At 34.2% G+C, this 12960-nt stretch overlaps 2 protein-coding genes across 3 annotated transcripts; one reads left to right on the top strand and one right to left on the bottom strand.

Annotated features, from left to right (window-relative positions):
- The first annotated feature begins 2158 nt into the window (after positions 1-2158).
- LOC121244370 lies at positions 2159-5560 on the top strand. Its single transcript, XM_041142422.1, has 4 exons — positions 2159-2502; positions 2853-2935; positions 5031-5086; positions 5191-5560. The coding sequence occupies exons 1-4, from the start codon at positions 2331-2333 to the stop codon at positions 5267-5269; spliced, it is 390 nt and encodes a 129-aa protein (XP_040998356.1). The 5' UTR covers positions 2159-2330; the 3' UTR covers positions 5270-5560.
- Positions 5561-9116: 3556 nt separating this feature from the next.
- LOC121244066 (U-box domain-containing protein 21-like) lies at positions 9117-10729 on the bottom strand. 2 transcript variants are annotated; one of them, XM_041142106.1, is made up of 2 exons: positions 9815-10729; positions 9117-9721 (listed from the first exon to the last, which is right to left on the bottom strand). In XM_041142106.1, the coding sequence occupies exons 1-2, from the start codon at positions 10643-10645 to the stop codon at positions 9317-9319; spliced, it is 1236 nt and encodes a 411-aa protein (XP_040998040.1). In that variant the 5' UTR covers positions 10646-10729; the 3' UTR covers positions 9117-9316. The 2 variants fall into 2 exon arrangements, with proteins under 2 accessions (XP_040998040.1, XP_040998039.1); XM_041142105.1 differs by having other exon boundaries at positions 9117-10729.
- Between the last annotated feature and the right edge of the window lie 2231 nt (positions 10730-12960).

A 12960-nucleotide genomic window follows, 5' to 3' on the forward strand; every position in this document is an offset into this window, starting at 1 on the left:
AAAAGAAACAGACAGATATGTAAAAAGAGTGAGAATTGACAACTATATTAGATGAATTGTAATAATGGAGTTCTAATTGAATTTGTTGGACTTGAATTCGATGGAGATCCTTTCCAATTGCTTGACCGAATTGGATAGACTAATGGAAAAAGATAAACACGCTTCAAACATGCTATGGTAGGAGAAATTCTTTTGTTGGAACCAGAAGTTCCTTTGCTAGATCTATTGCTGATAATCCAAAAAGAAGAGATTAAAATCTCATAAAATTTCTAGAAGCTTCAGTAAAAACTGTTAAACCTGATTTAAAATTGAAAGACATCTCTACCGCCTCTTAGGTTACTTTCGCTTATTACACTACCAAGGATACTTGTGTATATAAGGGTATACACACGCACACATACATATATATTGTAAGGTCCACATGATATGTCTTTCTCTTTTTAAAATTGACAACTATATTAGATGCATTGTAATAATGGAGTTCTAATTGAATTTGTTGGACTTGAATTCGATGGAGATCCTTTCCAATTGCTTGACCGAATTGGATAGACTACTGGAAAAAGATAAACACACTTCAAACATGCTATGGAAGGAGAAATTCTTTTGTTGGAACCAGAAGTTCCTTTGCTAGATCTATTGCTGATAATTCAGAAAGAAGAGATCAAAATCTCATAAAATTTTTAGAAGTTTCAGTAAAAATTGTTAAACTTGATTTAAAATTAAAAGACATCTCTACCGCCTCTCAAGTTACTTTCGCTTATTACACTACTAAGGATACTTACGTATGTAAGGGTCCACACACACACACATATATATATTGTAAGGTCCACATGATATGTCTTTCTCTTTTTAAAATTGAATCATCTAATTTCGTCAAATAATTAGAGAGAATCTCGACTCAAATAAATTCAATTCAATCGACCTTATGGCTTAGAAATATCCATTTAGTTTGTCTCCCTAGCATGCAACTGAGAGATTGAGTGACAAATTACTATCAAACAAATGCACATTTGATGCGTTTAAAATTAAAGTGTGTGATTTTGGCGAATAGTAGTGCCAAGCAGTTCAAACATGCTAGGAATCACATCTTATAATGAGTGATTGGACGAATTTTTAAATGATTATATAGACTTAATACTTGTATTTATTCTCCTCTTCAACTGAAAATAAGGATCTCCTCCGATTTGGATTGGAGAAAGTTCCTCCGAAACAATATTTTATGCACTTAAAACAACTTAATAAACTGATTAAGAAAAGAAATTGTTGAAAATTCTTATCTGCCTATTTTAATTAACTCAATTCCCTTTTGAAGCAGGTCAAGTAATAATTATCTTCACTCCTAGTTTGTTTTTGTATATGTGATCATTGAGATGAGACGAATTGAGATAAAAGTTGAATAAAATATTGTTAGAATATATTTTTTTAATATTATTTTTATTTTGAGATTTGAAAAAATTGAATTATTTATTTTATTTTGTGTAAAAATTTAGAAAAAACTGTAATAATTAGATGAGATGAGATAAGATGAATTAAGAATAGTTGTGAAAACAAATGAAATTTAATTTTTTGCAATTAATTTTATTAACTTATATCAAACTTTAAATGGGAAAACAAGTGAAGAAAATAAATGAAAGAGTTTATCAACCTTACGGGTTAGCTCAAGTGATAAAGGTCTTGGTCTTGATGATATGGTCTCTCTAAAGTCTAATGTTCAAATTTTCTTAAAAATTTATAGGGTTTATAAGATTGGGAGATTTTCCTCCCAAATTATTATCCGGAATAAATCTTTTTATTTGCTATTATTCACTGCATATATCACCCACATTTTATTAAAAAAAAAATTGTCCGGTATGAAGTGTTGGATGAATAGTGATTTATATATAACAAATCTCTATTATCTGAGTTGTAATTATAAGGTTTCCACGTAGAATAACTCAAAAAAATAAAGAGAAATTTTATTTACAATTCTCAGTTGGAACTGAATGTGTAAACCTTTTATTAAATGAGAAAAAATATTTAAAAATATTTTTTGTAATTTTAAAAAATTTTAAAAATAAAATTATTTAAAATTACATTAAAAATAGAGACTATACGTAATATTGTTAGAAAATGAATGAGTTTATCCCCAATAAGGCCCGTACAAATCATTTCACTTTTCTAAAATCTAACGGTTAAGAGAGCCACACTCGCCGAACTGTCCCTCACCCCTGGAAACCCATAGAAACTCTTTCCGGTCGTTTTACCTTAGTCATTAAGCCTCGCAAGTAGCATCTGCAATCCATTGATCCAATACCGAAGAAGAAAAGAGAAGAAGAAGAGCAGAGGGGAGAATGGCGTTGCAGTGGATGATATTGACGTACATTGTGGCAGCAGAGGCCGCCATAGCCGTTTTATTGACCTTGCCTTCACCCAAGTTCGTCAAGGATCGTCTGGTCTCTTTGATTTCTCTTATTCTGCAACCTGCCCTCTTCATCGTCCCCTTCGCAGGATTCCAGCTCTTGGGTATGTTTCCCTTCTCTCTCTCTCTCTCTCTCTCTCTCTCTCTCTCTCTCTCTCTCTATTTCCTTCTTTCTTTGTTTTTTCTTTAATCTCGGGTTTGTTTTTAATCCTTTGCTAAGAAAACAAGGGTCAAATGAATGAGAATTTCGGGTCTTATAAGGTGTTTGCTCCTGTTGTGGCCATTCAGAAGCTAAGAAGAGGGCTTTCTCTGGTTTGCTGACCTGACAATTGGAGAATTGACTGTGTTTTTTTCGGTTTTGGTACTTTCTCGGTGTACAAACGGGTGATTAGGAAAATGGATTTCGAAATATTTTCTGAAGATCTGGAGTTTAGTGTTTCTTGATTATTTGCAGATATATATTGGAAGAACGAACATCGCTTGATGTGCACGTCCGAGATCTGCACTGCTGCTGAGAGAGATCGCTATGAGAAATCCGTAAGATTTTCTTTCCCTTTTTCTGCTTTTATTTTCCGTTTATTTTCAAAGTTGATTATATCGTTTATTTATTAAATTCTGTGCTTCTACATTTTGGAAAATTAGATAATTCGTTTGGTTTCGACATTTCGTGTTCTTGTACATCTTCTTTTTTTTTTTCCTTGAGCTAATTATTTTAATTTTATAAGCATCTAAGACTTCGGAATTTGGACGAGACACTTGTTATTTATATGACTCTAATTGTATTTCTAGATATTTTAACAAAACCCAACACCGGCACACACACAAAAGGGGCTAGTTCTTCTGATGTGGGATTCTCTGTGGAATGTATTGGAAGTTGCTTTTGCAATTCCAAATTGGCACTGCTATCTTGTTTGTGGATTTATTTAGATTTCATTGAAGGTTGTCTTTGGTTTAAAATTTCCCTGGAACCCTAATATTTATGACAGCCCAAAAATTCCATTTTTTTATAACTGGGATGATCGATGTTTTGGTAAAAGAATTGATAGTCAAAACACACACTGGAAGATACTCTAGTTTTGGAGAAACTAGTTGAAGCAGATGCCCTGTTGCCGTATGAATCTAATTATTCAATGGTATTAAAGCTACTCTTATTCAATGGTATTATAGCTACTCTTTCGTATGGGCTGATAGAAACAGAAATGCATATTATTATGATTTTTTTTTAAATGTTTACGAACTGAAAAGCCTGAATTGATTTTTACGGCTAGGTCTATCTGTACTTAATGAAGGATGTTTTTCCATTTCCACCGAAAAGTGATGCCTGATTCAAGGCTCTTTGTCTAGGGGAAAGCACTAGCCACATCTACGCTATAACCCCAAGAGAACTAGTCAATTTGAAGCTTCTTTGGGATCACTTCTAAGATCCAGTTTCAAGCTAGTATGGGATTCAGTACTCATGACTACCCTTATAACCTTCCCACTCTATGTCGGTTATTCATATTCTCAATGTTCCTGGGTGTTACAAATTTAGCCATGAAGTTCTGATTATTATCTGTTCTGCTGAGTGTGGTTCATTCTTTATGCTATAAGATTGTTGGCGTTTTTTAATTCTCTAATATTAATTCAGGGGGTGTCTTTGGATGCACCTTTAACTCATTTTTAGCCTTCTTTGGATTCAAAAACCATCTTAACTCATCTCATCTCATCTAATCATTACAACTTTCTCAAACTTTTAAACAAAACATAATAAACAATTCAACTTTTTCAAATCCCAAAACAAAAATAATATTAAAAAAATATATTCTAACAATATTTTATTCAACTTTCAACTCTCATCTCAACTTAACTCACTATCCAAACACATAGATTAATAAGTTCTATTACCTATAAAAAAATGGGGGTGTCTGTAAACCTGCAGTGTCAATTTTATGAGCTTCTTTAGATTTCGAAAGGTATTATGCCTTCTGTGTCTTTTTGACATGCTGTGTATATATTTTTGGGGATGGTGGTGGAGAAGGGCCTAGTATTGAAATAACGGGATGAGAAAGGTTTTCTCTAATTTGAGAATATACTACCACTCTATTTTTGATAGACGGAGTGAGGGAGCATGGTGGGATTAAGAGGGGAGAAAAGTACAAGATGTTATTACTTATCAAAAAAAAGAAAAATACAAGATGCAGTGATAGGGGATTTGGACATATTCTTTTCAACAAAGTTTTTATCGAACTATAATTCCTTTGTTGCATACTGTACTTGTTTCACTTAATTGCCTTAAATAGAAAAATACATTTTAGATGCATTCAAGACAGGATATTTTTAAGAAACAATCTCCTGAGTCTTGTGCCTGGTAAATTTGAGATCTTACTATCGATTCCCATGCAAAAATTGAACCAAACAGAACCAAATGGAAATTAATTCTTTTCATAGGATCCACACAATGATTGACAAGGGTTCAAAACGTGTGATTGAATAAGCATTAGTAAATAGAATACAGTTAGCTCTAAGGTGATTGCATAACCAATGCACAGGCCATCTCCATTCCTAGGTTTCCCATGGCATAAACTAGTTCAAGTATGGATAATTTGTACTTCTGCAGCCTTTCATATGCTTACCTCGGACCAATGTTGTGTAGATTTACAAAGCTCAAAGGAATGGCGTTCTGTGTGCTGCATCAATACTTCTCTATTGGTAATTTCCAGTTATCCATTGTTCTTGTTATTTGGATGCTTTATTTAGGAGTCTACACTTAGTTGATGTCAATAGTTTTAAATGTCTTTTGAATGGTTGTGCAGGTCTATGTACCGCATTTGCAAGTATCACAAGGAGATCCAGAGCTTGGAGGAAGTGGAGAAGAGATACAAGGAACAGTAGCTTTCTTATCCATGCCCTTCTATCCGATTAGTGGGAATCGACAGAGTTTATTTTGCTCAACACTGTATGAACTTTGCTGTTGTGTCATGAACTTCATGCACGTCCAATTGCAGTCATCTGTGCTTGTGGCATGCTCTATATGTGGCTTGAAGCTGCTGCTCGTTTTTCGTTTTTCCATACTAAGACGAGATTTTTTTTTTGTTTTTGTTTCTTTGCATCGAAAACCAATTGTCCACCCACTTGAGCTTTTGGGAACTTGGTTATGCCACAAGTTTTCTAATTTAAGATCAAGTTTGAGGCCTTTGTGTGGTTGATGCCCTATCAAGTTTGTTAAACAGTGGTGTCGAGAAAATGCATTGTGCATTGAAACCTTTAATCCTCTCCCTCAAGAAAAAGATAGGCTTTTGAGCGGGTAAAGGAATTGAAAATTGAAATAGCATTGAGCTGGATATAGCGGCCCCATATCCAAGTGTACTAGACTGGTTAGAAGCTACTTGACGTTGCTGCTATTTGTAAAAAATCTATTCATCTTAGTTCTCATCATCTTCCTATCATTTCATGATGTGGCATTAGATGATAGGTTTATAAATAAAATATAATAAATAATTTTTAATCACCTACTGTCATATCATAGGATGATAGAAGTTAGGATGATGAGTAGCATTACTCGGTAGGATTTACATTTTACAAAAGCTTGTGTGAAGCTTATCTATTTGAGATTTGTACACATCCTTTCTCATTTGACTTAATGTGATATGTCATATCTATTTTATAAAAAAAAATGTGTTTAATAATCTATTATATCATATCAAGTTACAACAGTTTTTAATTTTTTTTTTTTTTATTTAAGATTCTTGGTGTGATCAAGCATTTCCCTTTGGATTGGGCAATTCAAGCAAAAGAAAAAAAAAATACCACAAAAGTAAATAGTTGATGACAAAAAAAAAAAAAGTGATATATTAAAATAAATAATAAGTACAAGAAAAATGATAGACAATAAACATCTTATTCCTATCATTACTCAAAAGGGAAAAAGAGGATGGTTTGTAAAATTTGGAGTCAAATCAAGAAAATATTGTATAATATCTGATGAAATCTTATTCCTATGATCATATTAATTGACTGCTTATAAAATAATTTAAAGATATTCTTAAGTAAAATGGTGGGCATGCAAGAAGAATCTCAATAAACATTTTAATAAAACAAATGCAAAGCAAATAATAAATAAAAAGACATAAACCATCCAGGAAATAGGAAATGATCGAGCAGCAGCAACTATCATATTTCAGATGAACATGTACTTGAATCTGAAAGGCAATCAGCTTAGAAACGTGGGCGAATAACAATCAAGTAATAAGGGTAGGATTATGGTGACAACTAGCCAACAAAATCACAGTATCTTTTGGAACTGCTTTTGAAAAAGGTGCCCTGTATAGTTCTACAAACAATGACAGTACTACTGAAGATATATATATATGGGTTTGAGAACAAAGTGATCAGTGTTTTTTTTCTTTGATAATTAAGTTCTAACCACCAAATTATAATTAACATTCATTTGATCTTTCTCTCCTTTTTCTGGGTATGTAACCTTTCTCTCTTACCAGAAGATAGTATGCCAGCTTCTTAATTTCCACTTGAAATCATGCTGATTTATAGATTGAAATCGATGGGGGATCCAACAAGCTCATGTGACAGTCGCAACATGCAAATGAGCGCGCGTCTCCTTCACCCTTTTTCTCTGCCCCCACCAAACAACAATCCCATCATGAGCTAGAAATCCCCCCAAAAGAGGCTTCTGATCACTCTGATATACGATCTCTTCTTCTTCCTGTTCCTTTTCTGTCGATCGGCCTCAGCATATGCTTATTTGCCTTCTGTTTTTTTATTTAATTTTTTTTTTCTTGGGTTTTCACTCATTTTTCGAGTGTGATACTTGAAAACAGTGAGTTTTAGGACATCGTTTCCTGTCGTACTCTATGTTGCATTTGAATGTTGAATTAAATTGACTTGAGATGATAAAATATTGTTAGAATATTAATTTTTAATATTATTATTATTTTAAAATTAAAAAAAATTGAATTGTTTATTATATTTTATATTAAAATTTGAAAAAATTGTAATAATGAGTTGAAATGAATTGAGATGAGTTTACCGGTCACAATACATGAACTTTGGATTGCATAAAAAATTGCGTCCTTCTTGATTTGGTAAAAAAGAAATATTAATATTAGATAGAATTTTAGATATGTAAATTTCGCATACTCTTTAAATTAAATTATGTTCTTTGCTTGATATATGCTGCTTTTATCCTCTGATAAAATACAGCTAATTTTCGTGTCTCTAAAGCCAAATACGCACGCCGCTACTACATATATAATATGTCAAGCCGTTGTACGTCGACCTTGTGATGAAAATAACGTAAATATGTTTTGAAAGAGTTTTATTATATACAAGCAAGTTTGCGTACCAATCTGCATATTAATATTGTTGTCTTCATATTCTAAATTTAAATTAACATTGTTTTCAATAAAATCTACTTTCTGACCAATCATATTAAATGAGTGCGTGTATTAGTGCGCTTACATTTAAATTTTCCCGTTTTGAAATTTGAAGACTTCAAAAATTATGAGATATTCCTGAAGTGAGGAATGCTACGTATCGGCCACTATTCACTACTACACTCTATACTTATAGGTTTTTTATAGAATGTGTGGATGTTTTTCATATAGCATAGGAATATTTTTTATAAAGTATGAAGTGTAAGGTAATAAATAGTGACCGATGAGAAAAGAATTTCTTACAAAATATTGATGTTTGAGAGCCAACGCCAATATAGCCTTCATCACGCTTGTTTTCTATTCCTAAACAAAAGGGGAAAAAGAGAATATTAATGCTTGTTTTCTTGAAGATTCAGCCATCTTTTGCATCGAAAAGAACATGATCTCTAATTGTACATTTTGTAAATAACAATCAGAGCAGAATTCTAATGGATATATGCTTAATTATCATCCACAAATCTTGGTAACCCTTCATTGCCCTTTAACCTTTGATGTGAAATATGGCGTGTGATGATTGATGGATGGAGATAGGAAAGATCCATCACACCATACCATGACAGACACACATTACAAGGAGTTTGGAACTCAAATAATTAATGTCTGAGCTTCCAATCAAACCGCACAAATAAACACACCTAAAAAATATTCATGATCAGCAGTTTCGATCGGCTTATGATTGAGTTCAAATCAAGTGGGGTGTTCTGTGTTCATGTTGTCTTCCCAAAGGGCTCAAATTCAATGCATGTCTCATGAGGCCTCCCCCTTAATACATATGTTAGTAACTCCAATCAATCAGTACTGCTTTATCACTTTAACTCCCATCAATCAGTTTCGTATCACTTTCATGATAATAATATCCATGTCCATATCATCATGTACTGGTGTACATAGTGGATGGTGGATGCAATGGAAGAAATATATAAACATCTGTGATCAACCAAAGAGTTTTCTGCAATATTGTTACCTGTTCTTTCATTTTCCAAAAGTCTAACCCACATTCATTTTTCAATTAAATTTGATTCCAGCCCCCAAAAAAGATGCCCTGTCATAAATTTTAAGTTTCTTACTATTTTCTTGGGTTTTTAGTTTGCAGCTGATAGATCTATTACGCAGAAAGCATGCATTTTAACGACTTCTTATCTTCGATCTACTTAGAGAATGGATCAGAAACTGTACTGTGGCTATATATGCAATATCTGTCACTAATTTCCAATGTTGGCATCTAATATAAGAGGAAAAAACTAACAGCATCAGATCAAGTTATGCTCTCTGTGAAAACATATTAAATTAAACCCTATCTGCTGCATGCATGCGCTGCTTCTGCATGGCATGTTTGCACTTTGGTTGCATGATTGCGGATCGATCGACAAAAAGAAAAGAAAAGAAAAGAAAAATTACTAATTACACAGAGTCGTATGGTAAACTGGATATATATTAATCAGAAAATATGAAAAGTTAACAAAGAATTAGTTTATATATCTTCACAATCTCAAAATGACCTTTTGAGATTTTTGAAATCCGTAGTCTCAATGCATTCAAACCCAGCAACCCTGTAAGGATTCAACAGTTTCATAAGCTCAGTTGCTTTCTCCTTTGTCTCATCACCACAACCAACCTGAATCACTAACAAAAGCTTCTGAAAGGCACCAACTTGAAGAGCCTCCACCAAAAGTACTCTTTCAGCTTCATGCCTGCTTCCATATTTGCAGAGCTTCAAAATAGCAGAAATGGAATACTTAGTGGCCAAGTCTGATAACCTCAATATTTTTTTCACCAAGACTGGTATTGTCAAGGCATTACTTTGAGCCTCTTCTCTCCCTTCTTTGCAACAACAAATTCCGTCAAAAACACCCAAAGCCCTTTCGCCTATGCTTTTCTCCGAATCGACAAGAATCTCCAGCATTAAAGAAACCAGACCCATCTTAACAAATGTTAACTTGATCTTCTCACTGGCAGAGGAAGAAGAAGAAAGCAAGTAGAAAATTACCATGATTGAAGCTTTTGTAACGGTTGGACAGATTTGCTTCCTAACGAGTTCAATTAGTATTTCATTCACTCCCTCAATGCTTGATACCTTTTCCACAAGCTGTTGATCACAAGCAAGAAGCTCTTTCAATACTGATAGGGAGTTTTCCTTTGGCGAAAGATCTCTGCAGCTCAAAAACCAGACCAGACAACCTAAAGAAGCTCGAGATCCCAAGGATTTCTGGGCTTCCGTATCAACTGGAAACATCCAATTCAGTGCAGACAATATGTCTTCCAAAACCGTTGCATTTCTCTCAATAGATTCATTTGCAAATGTATCAAATGCAGCAGCCAGTACAGCAGCCGCTCCATTTGCAACGATGCATCGCCTGTTACGTTCACTCTCTGCACCCCATTTCTGAATTTTCTGCACCAATTCTAAGCACCTGTATTGATCCAACCGTCGTGCTGACTCTGTAACTCCGAAAAGAATCTCCGAGACCTCAACCGGCGCTACTGGAATTCTCGGTGTAGGGATGCGTTGAACTCCATATTTTTCCTTCTCCACGCACCAATCTTGGATCATTTTCGTAAGCGCATGGTTAGGAATCCGATCAAAATTCTTCAGCATCTGCTTCGTGACCGGGCACGTAAAGTTCCCCGCTTCAAGCCAGGTTTCGATGCTTTCACGATCATATGTAATCCCAGAAGACAACGTGACGGGATCTTTCATCAAGTCAAGGGATATCGGGCATTGGAAATGATTCGGGATCACGAGCTCCATGTCCGAATTTCCCGGATGCTTTTTGCCGTCATGGCTGGCTTTCCTTCTCCTCCTCCAACCTAAAGGCATTTGTACAAAACTTCTCAAAAACCAAGAAGAATAAAGGAAAAGAGATATGTACTTGTTCTTTTCCTTTTTGGCAATGAAAATATATGGAACCTGTAAGCTGCTTTATGAGAGCTTTACATATATATATATATATATATATATATATATAGCTTTGAGTGTTTCACAGACGGTACTGTTCCAAGTTCAATGTTCAAACCTCTTAGATAATTAAAATAGACAATATCTCAAGAGAAAAGTTCAAAACTATATATAGATATTTGTAGAGAGAGAGAGAGAGAGAGAGAGAGAGAGAGAGAGAGAGCAAGAGAGAGAGGGTTTGCTTAGTAGTAGGGAGAGTTTGAACATTGACCGCTGAAAGGTTTGAAAATACAGATCCAACCGTCAAAGGAGGAAAGGGTAAAAGAACCAAATTTAATAGTCTGAGGTCTCTATACACATGATCAGCTGCTGTTTGAGAGTTTTGACCAGCTAACGAAGACTATTTTCTAACTCAAATATGCAGCCCAGCTAGCTTCCATGCACCCTTTCTGTAATCAAAGTCATACAGCCATCTTAAAGAGGGGCCCTATAATGTTTTGTGGTAATTTTCTTCTGAAAAAGTTTGTAATGCAATAGAAAATAGAAATTGAGGCAGCTAGCTAGCTAGCTAGCCTTCAAAGGCTGATTTCTGCAATCAAATCAAAGCCATGCACCTTAAAGCTATGGCGAGGGGCATGCACAGTACTATAACCTTTTGTGGTAATTTTCTACTGAAAAAAGTTTGTAATGCAATAGAAATTGGGGCAGCCCTGCCGGCCAGCTTCAAGATTTCTGCAATCAAAGTCATATATAGCCAGCCATCTTAAAGAGAAGAGGGGGGCCTATATATATAAATTTATGTGGAAATTTTCTTTTAATTTCGGAGAAGGGAACAAGAGAGAATGATCAAGACAAGACAAGTACTGTGCATGGCTTTTGAGGTCTACATTGTTGTTATATTGAATGAGTTGGCTATAAAGTAGATAGGTCCCTAGCTTACAATATTGATTAAAGATAAATCTCATGATAATACTAATACCAAAATAAAATCTCTTGATTTCTGATATGTACACCAAAAACAGACCATGCATGTGCTAGGAAGATATAGTTTTTTGCTTTTTGTTTTTTTCTAACTGATCTAGATTGACTTCCACATACAATCTGGCACCGATACACTAGGTCCTTGATAAGGACCTCAATGAAATCAACACCATCAGAAGGAACATTGTTCAACACTAAAAATTAAAGAAATGAATATTAATGCTACTTGATCATCTGAAACTTATTATTCAAATGATCTTGCCGATTATAGAGTTTCAACTTACAAAAAAAGGCTGCTACAAGAAACTTGCTTATTTGCTGCCAGTTATTTCATACGTAAATGATTGTTTTCTACTAAAATGAGTTTATTCTCATCATAATTAGTAATTTTCGTTGCAAATAACTCTTCATAAATACTCATTTTTCTTGTAGCGGCCTTCTTTTATATTTTCAGATGCCCTTTTGGTTTGAGGTTTTTTTTTTTTTTTTTAATAAACCATGTGATAATACGTGGTGATGCCACGTTAAGAGGCTTATGTTGAGCGGTAGGTTTCAGATGACCCAATAGCAGTACTCAAAAGAAATTTCCTTGACATGCCATTTAAAGTCACTGAAATGCATATATGTGTGGTCAAATACAGCCGTCCAGATTTTATGATCAAAGCCGTTGCATGCCAATTGCAAGCTGCTTGCAGACTAAAAACGTCTTGACCTTCAACACCTTCAGTAGTTGAAATTAATGTAACACATGTGACAGAGATCCTAACAAGAGGTTTAGTAACAAAAATGCATGCATGTGAGATTTAGGTATCTAGGCCTATTGCCATGCATGTATGTGTAAGTGCATGCATGTATATATTCATTATTTCACCAACCCAGATGATCATCATGATGTTTAACTCATGAGAATAGGGTTTGAAAATGCGTGTGAAATTTTACCTTTTTCTTTGTTTTTACCTTCTTCACTATTTTTCTTTACACATTTAGAAAAGTCTAGTGACGAAATTTTCTCATGTTTGAACAAAAAACAAAGCTGCCTCGTGGTAGGGATATTCATCAGTCCTCGATCATGAGGCATAGGGTCATGAAATTGTCACAAATGATCAAATCATCCAACAGGAACAAATGAAAATTTTTTTTTTGAGCAAAAGAGTCAGCTTTCATGAAATTCTTAAGAAATTTTAGGTCATGAGATAGTATCAATCAATATTTAATTAATTAAATATTGGTCTGATCATGATGTTATCGAGAAAAGT

This window comes from Juglans microcarpa x Juglans regia, chromosome 8S, assembly GCF_004785595.1.
Source record: "Juglans microcarpa x Juglans regia isolate MS1-56 chromosome 8S, Jm3101_v1.0, whole genome shotgun sequence".
NCBI classification, from domain to species: domain Eukaryota; kingdom Viridiplantae; phylum Streptophyta; class Magnoliopsida; order Fagales; family Juglandaceae; genus Juglans; species Juglans microcarpa x Juglans regia.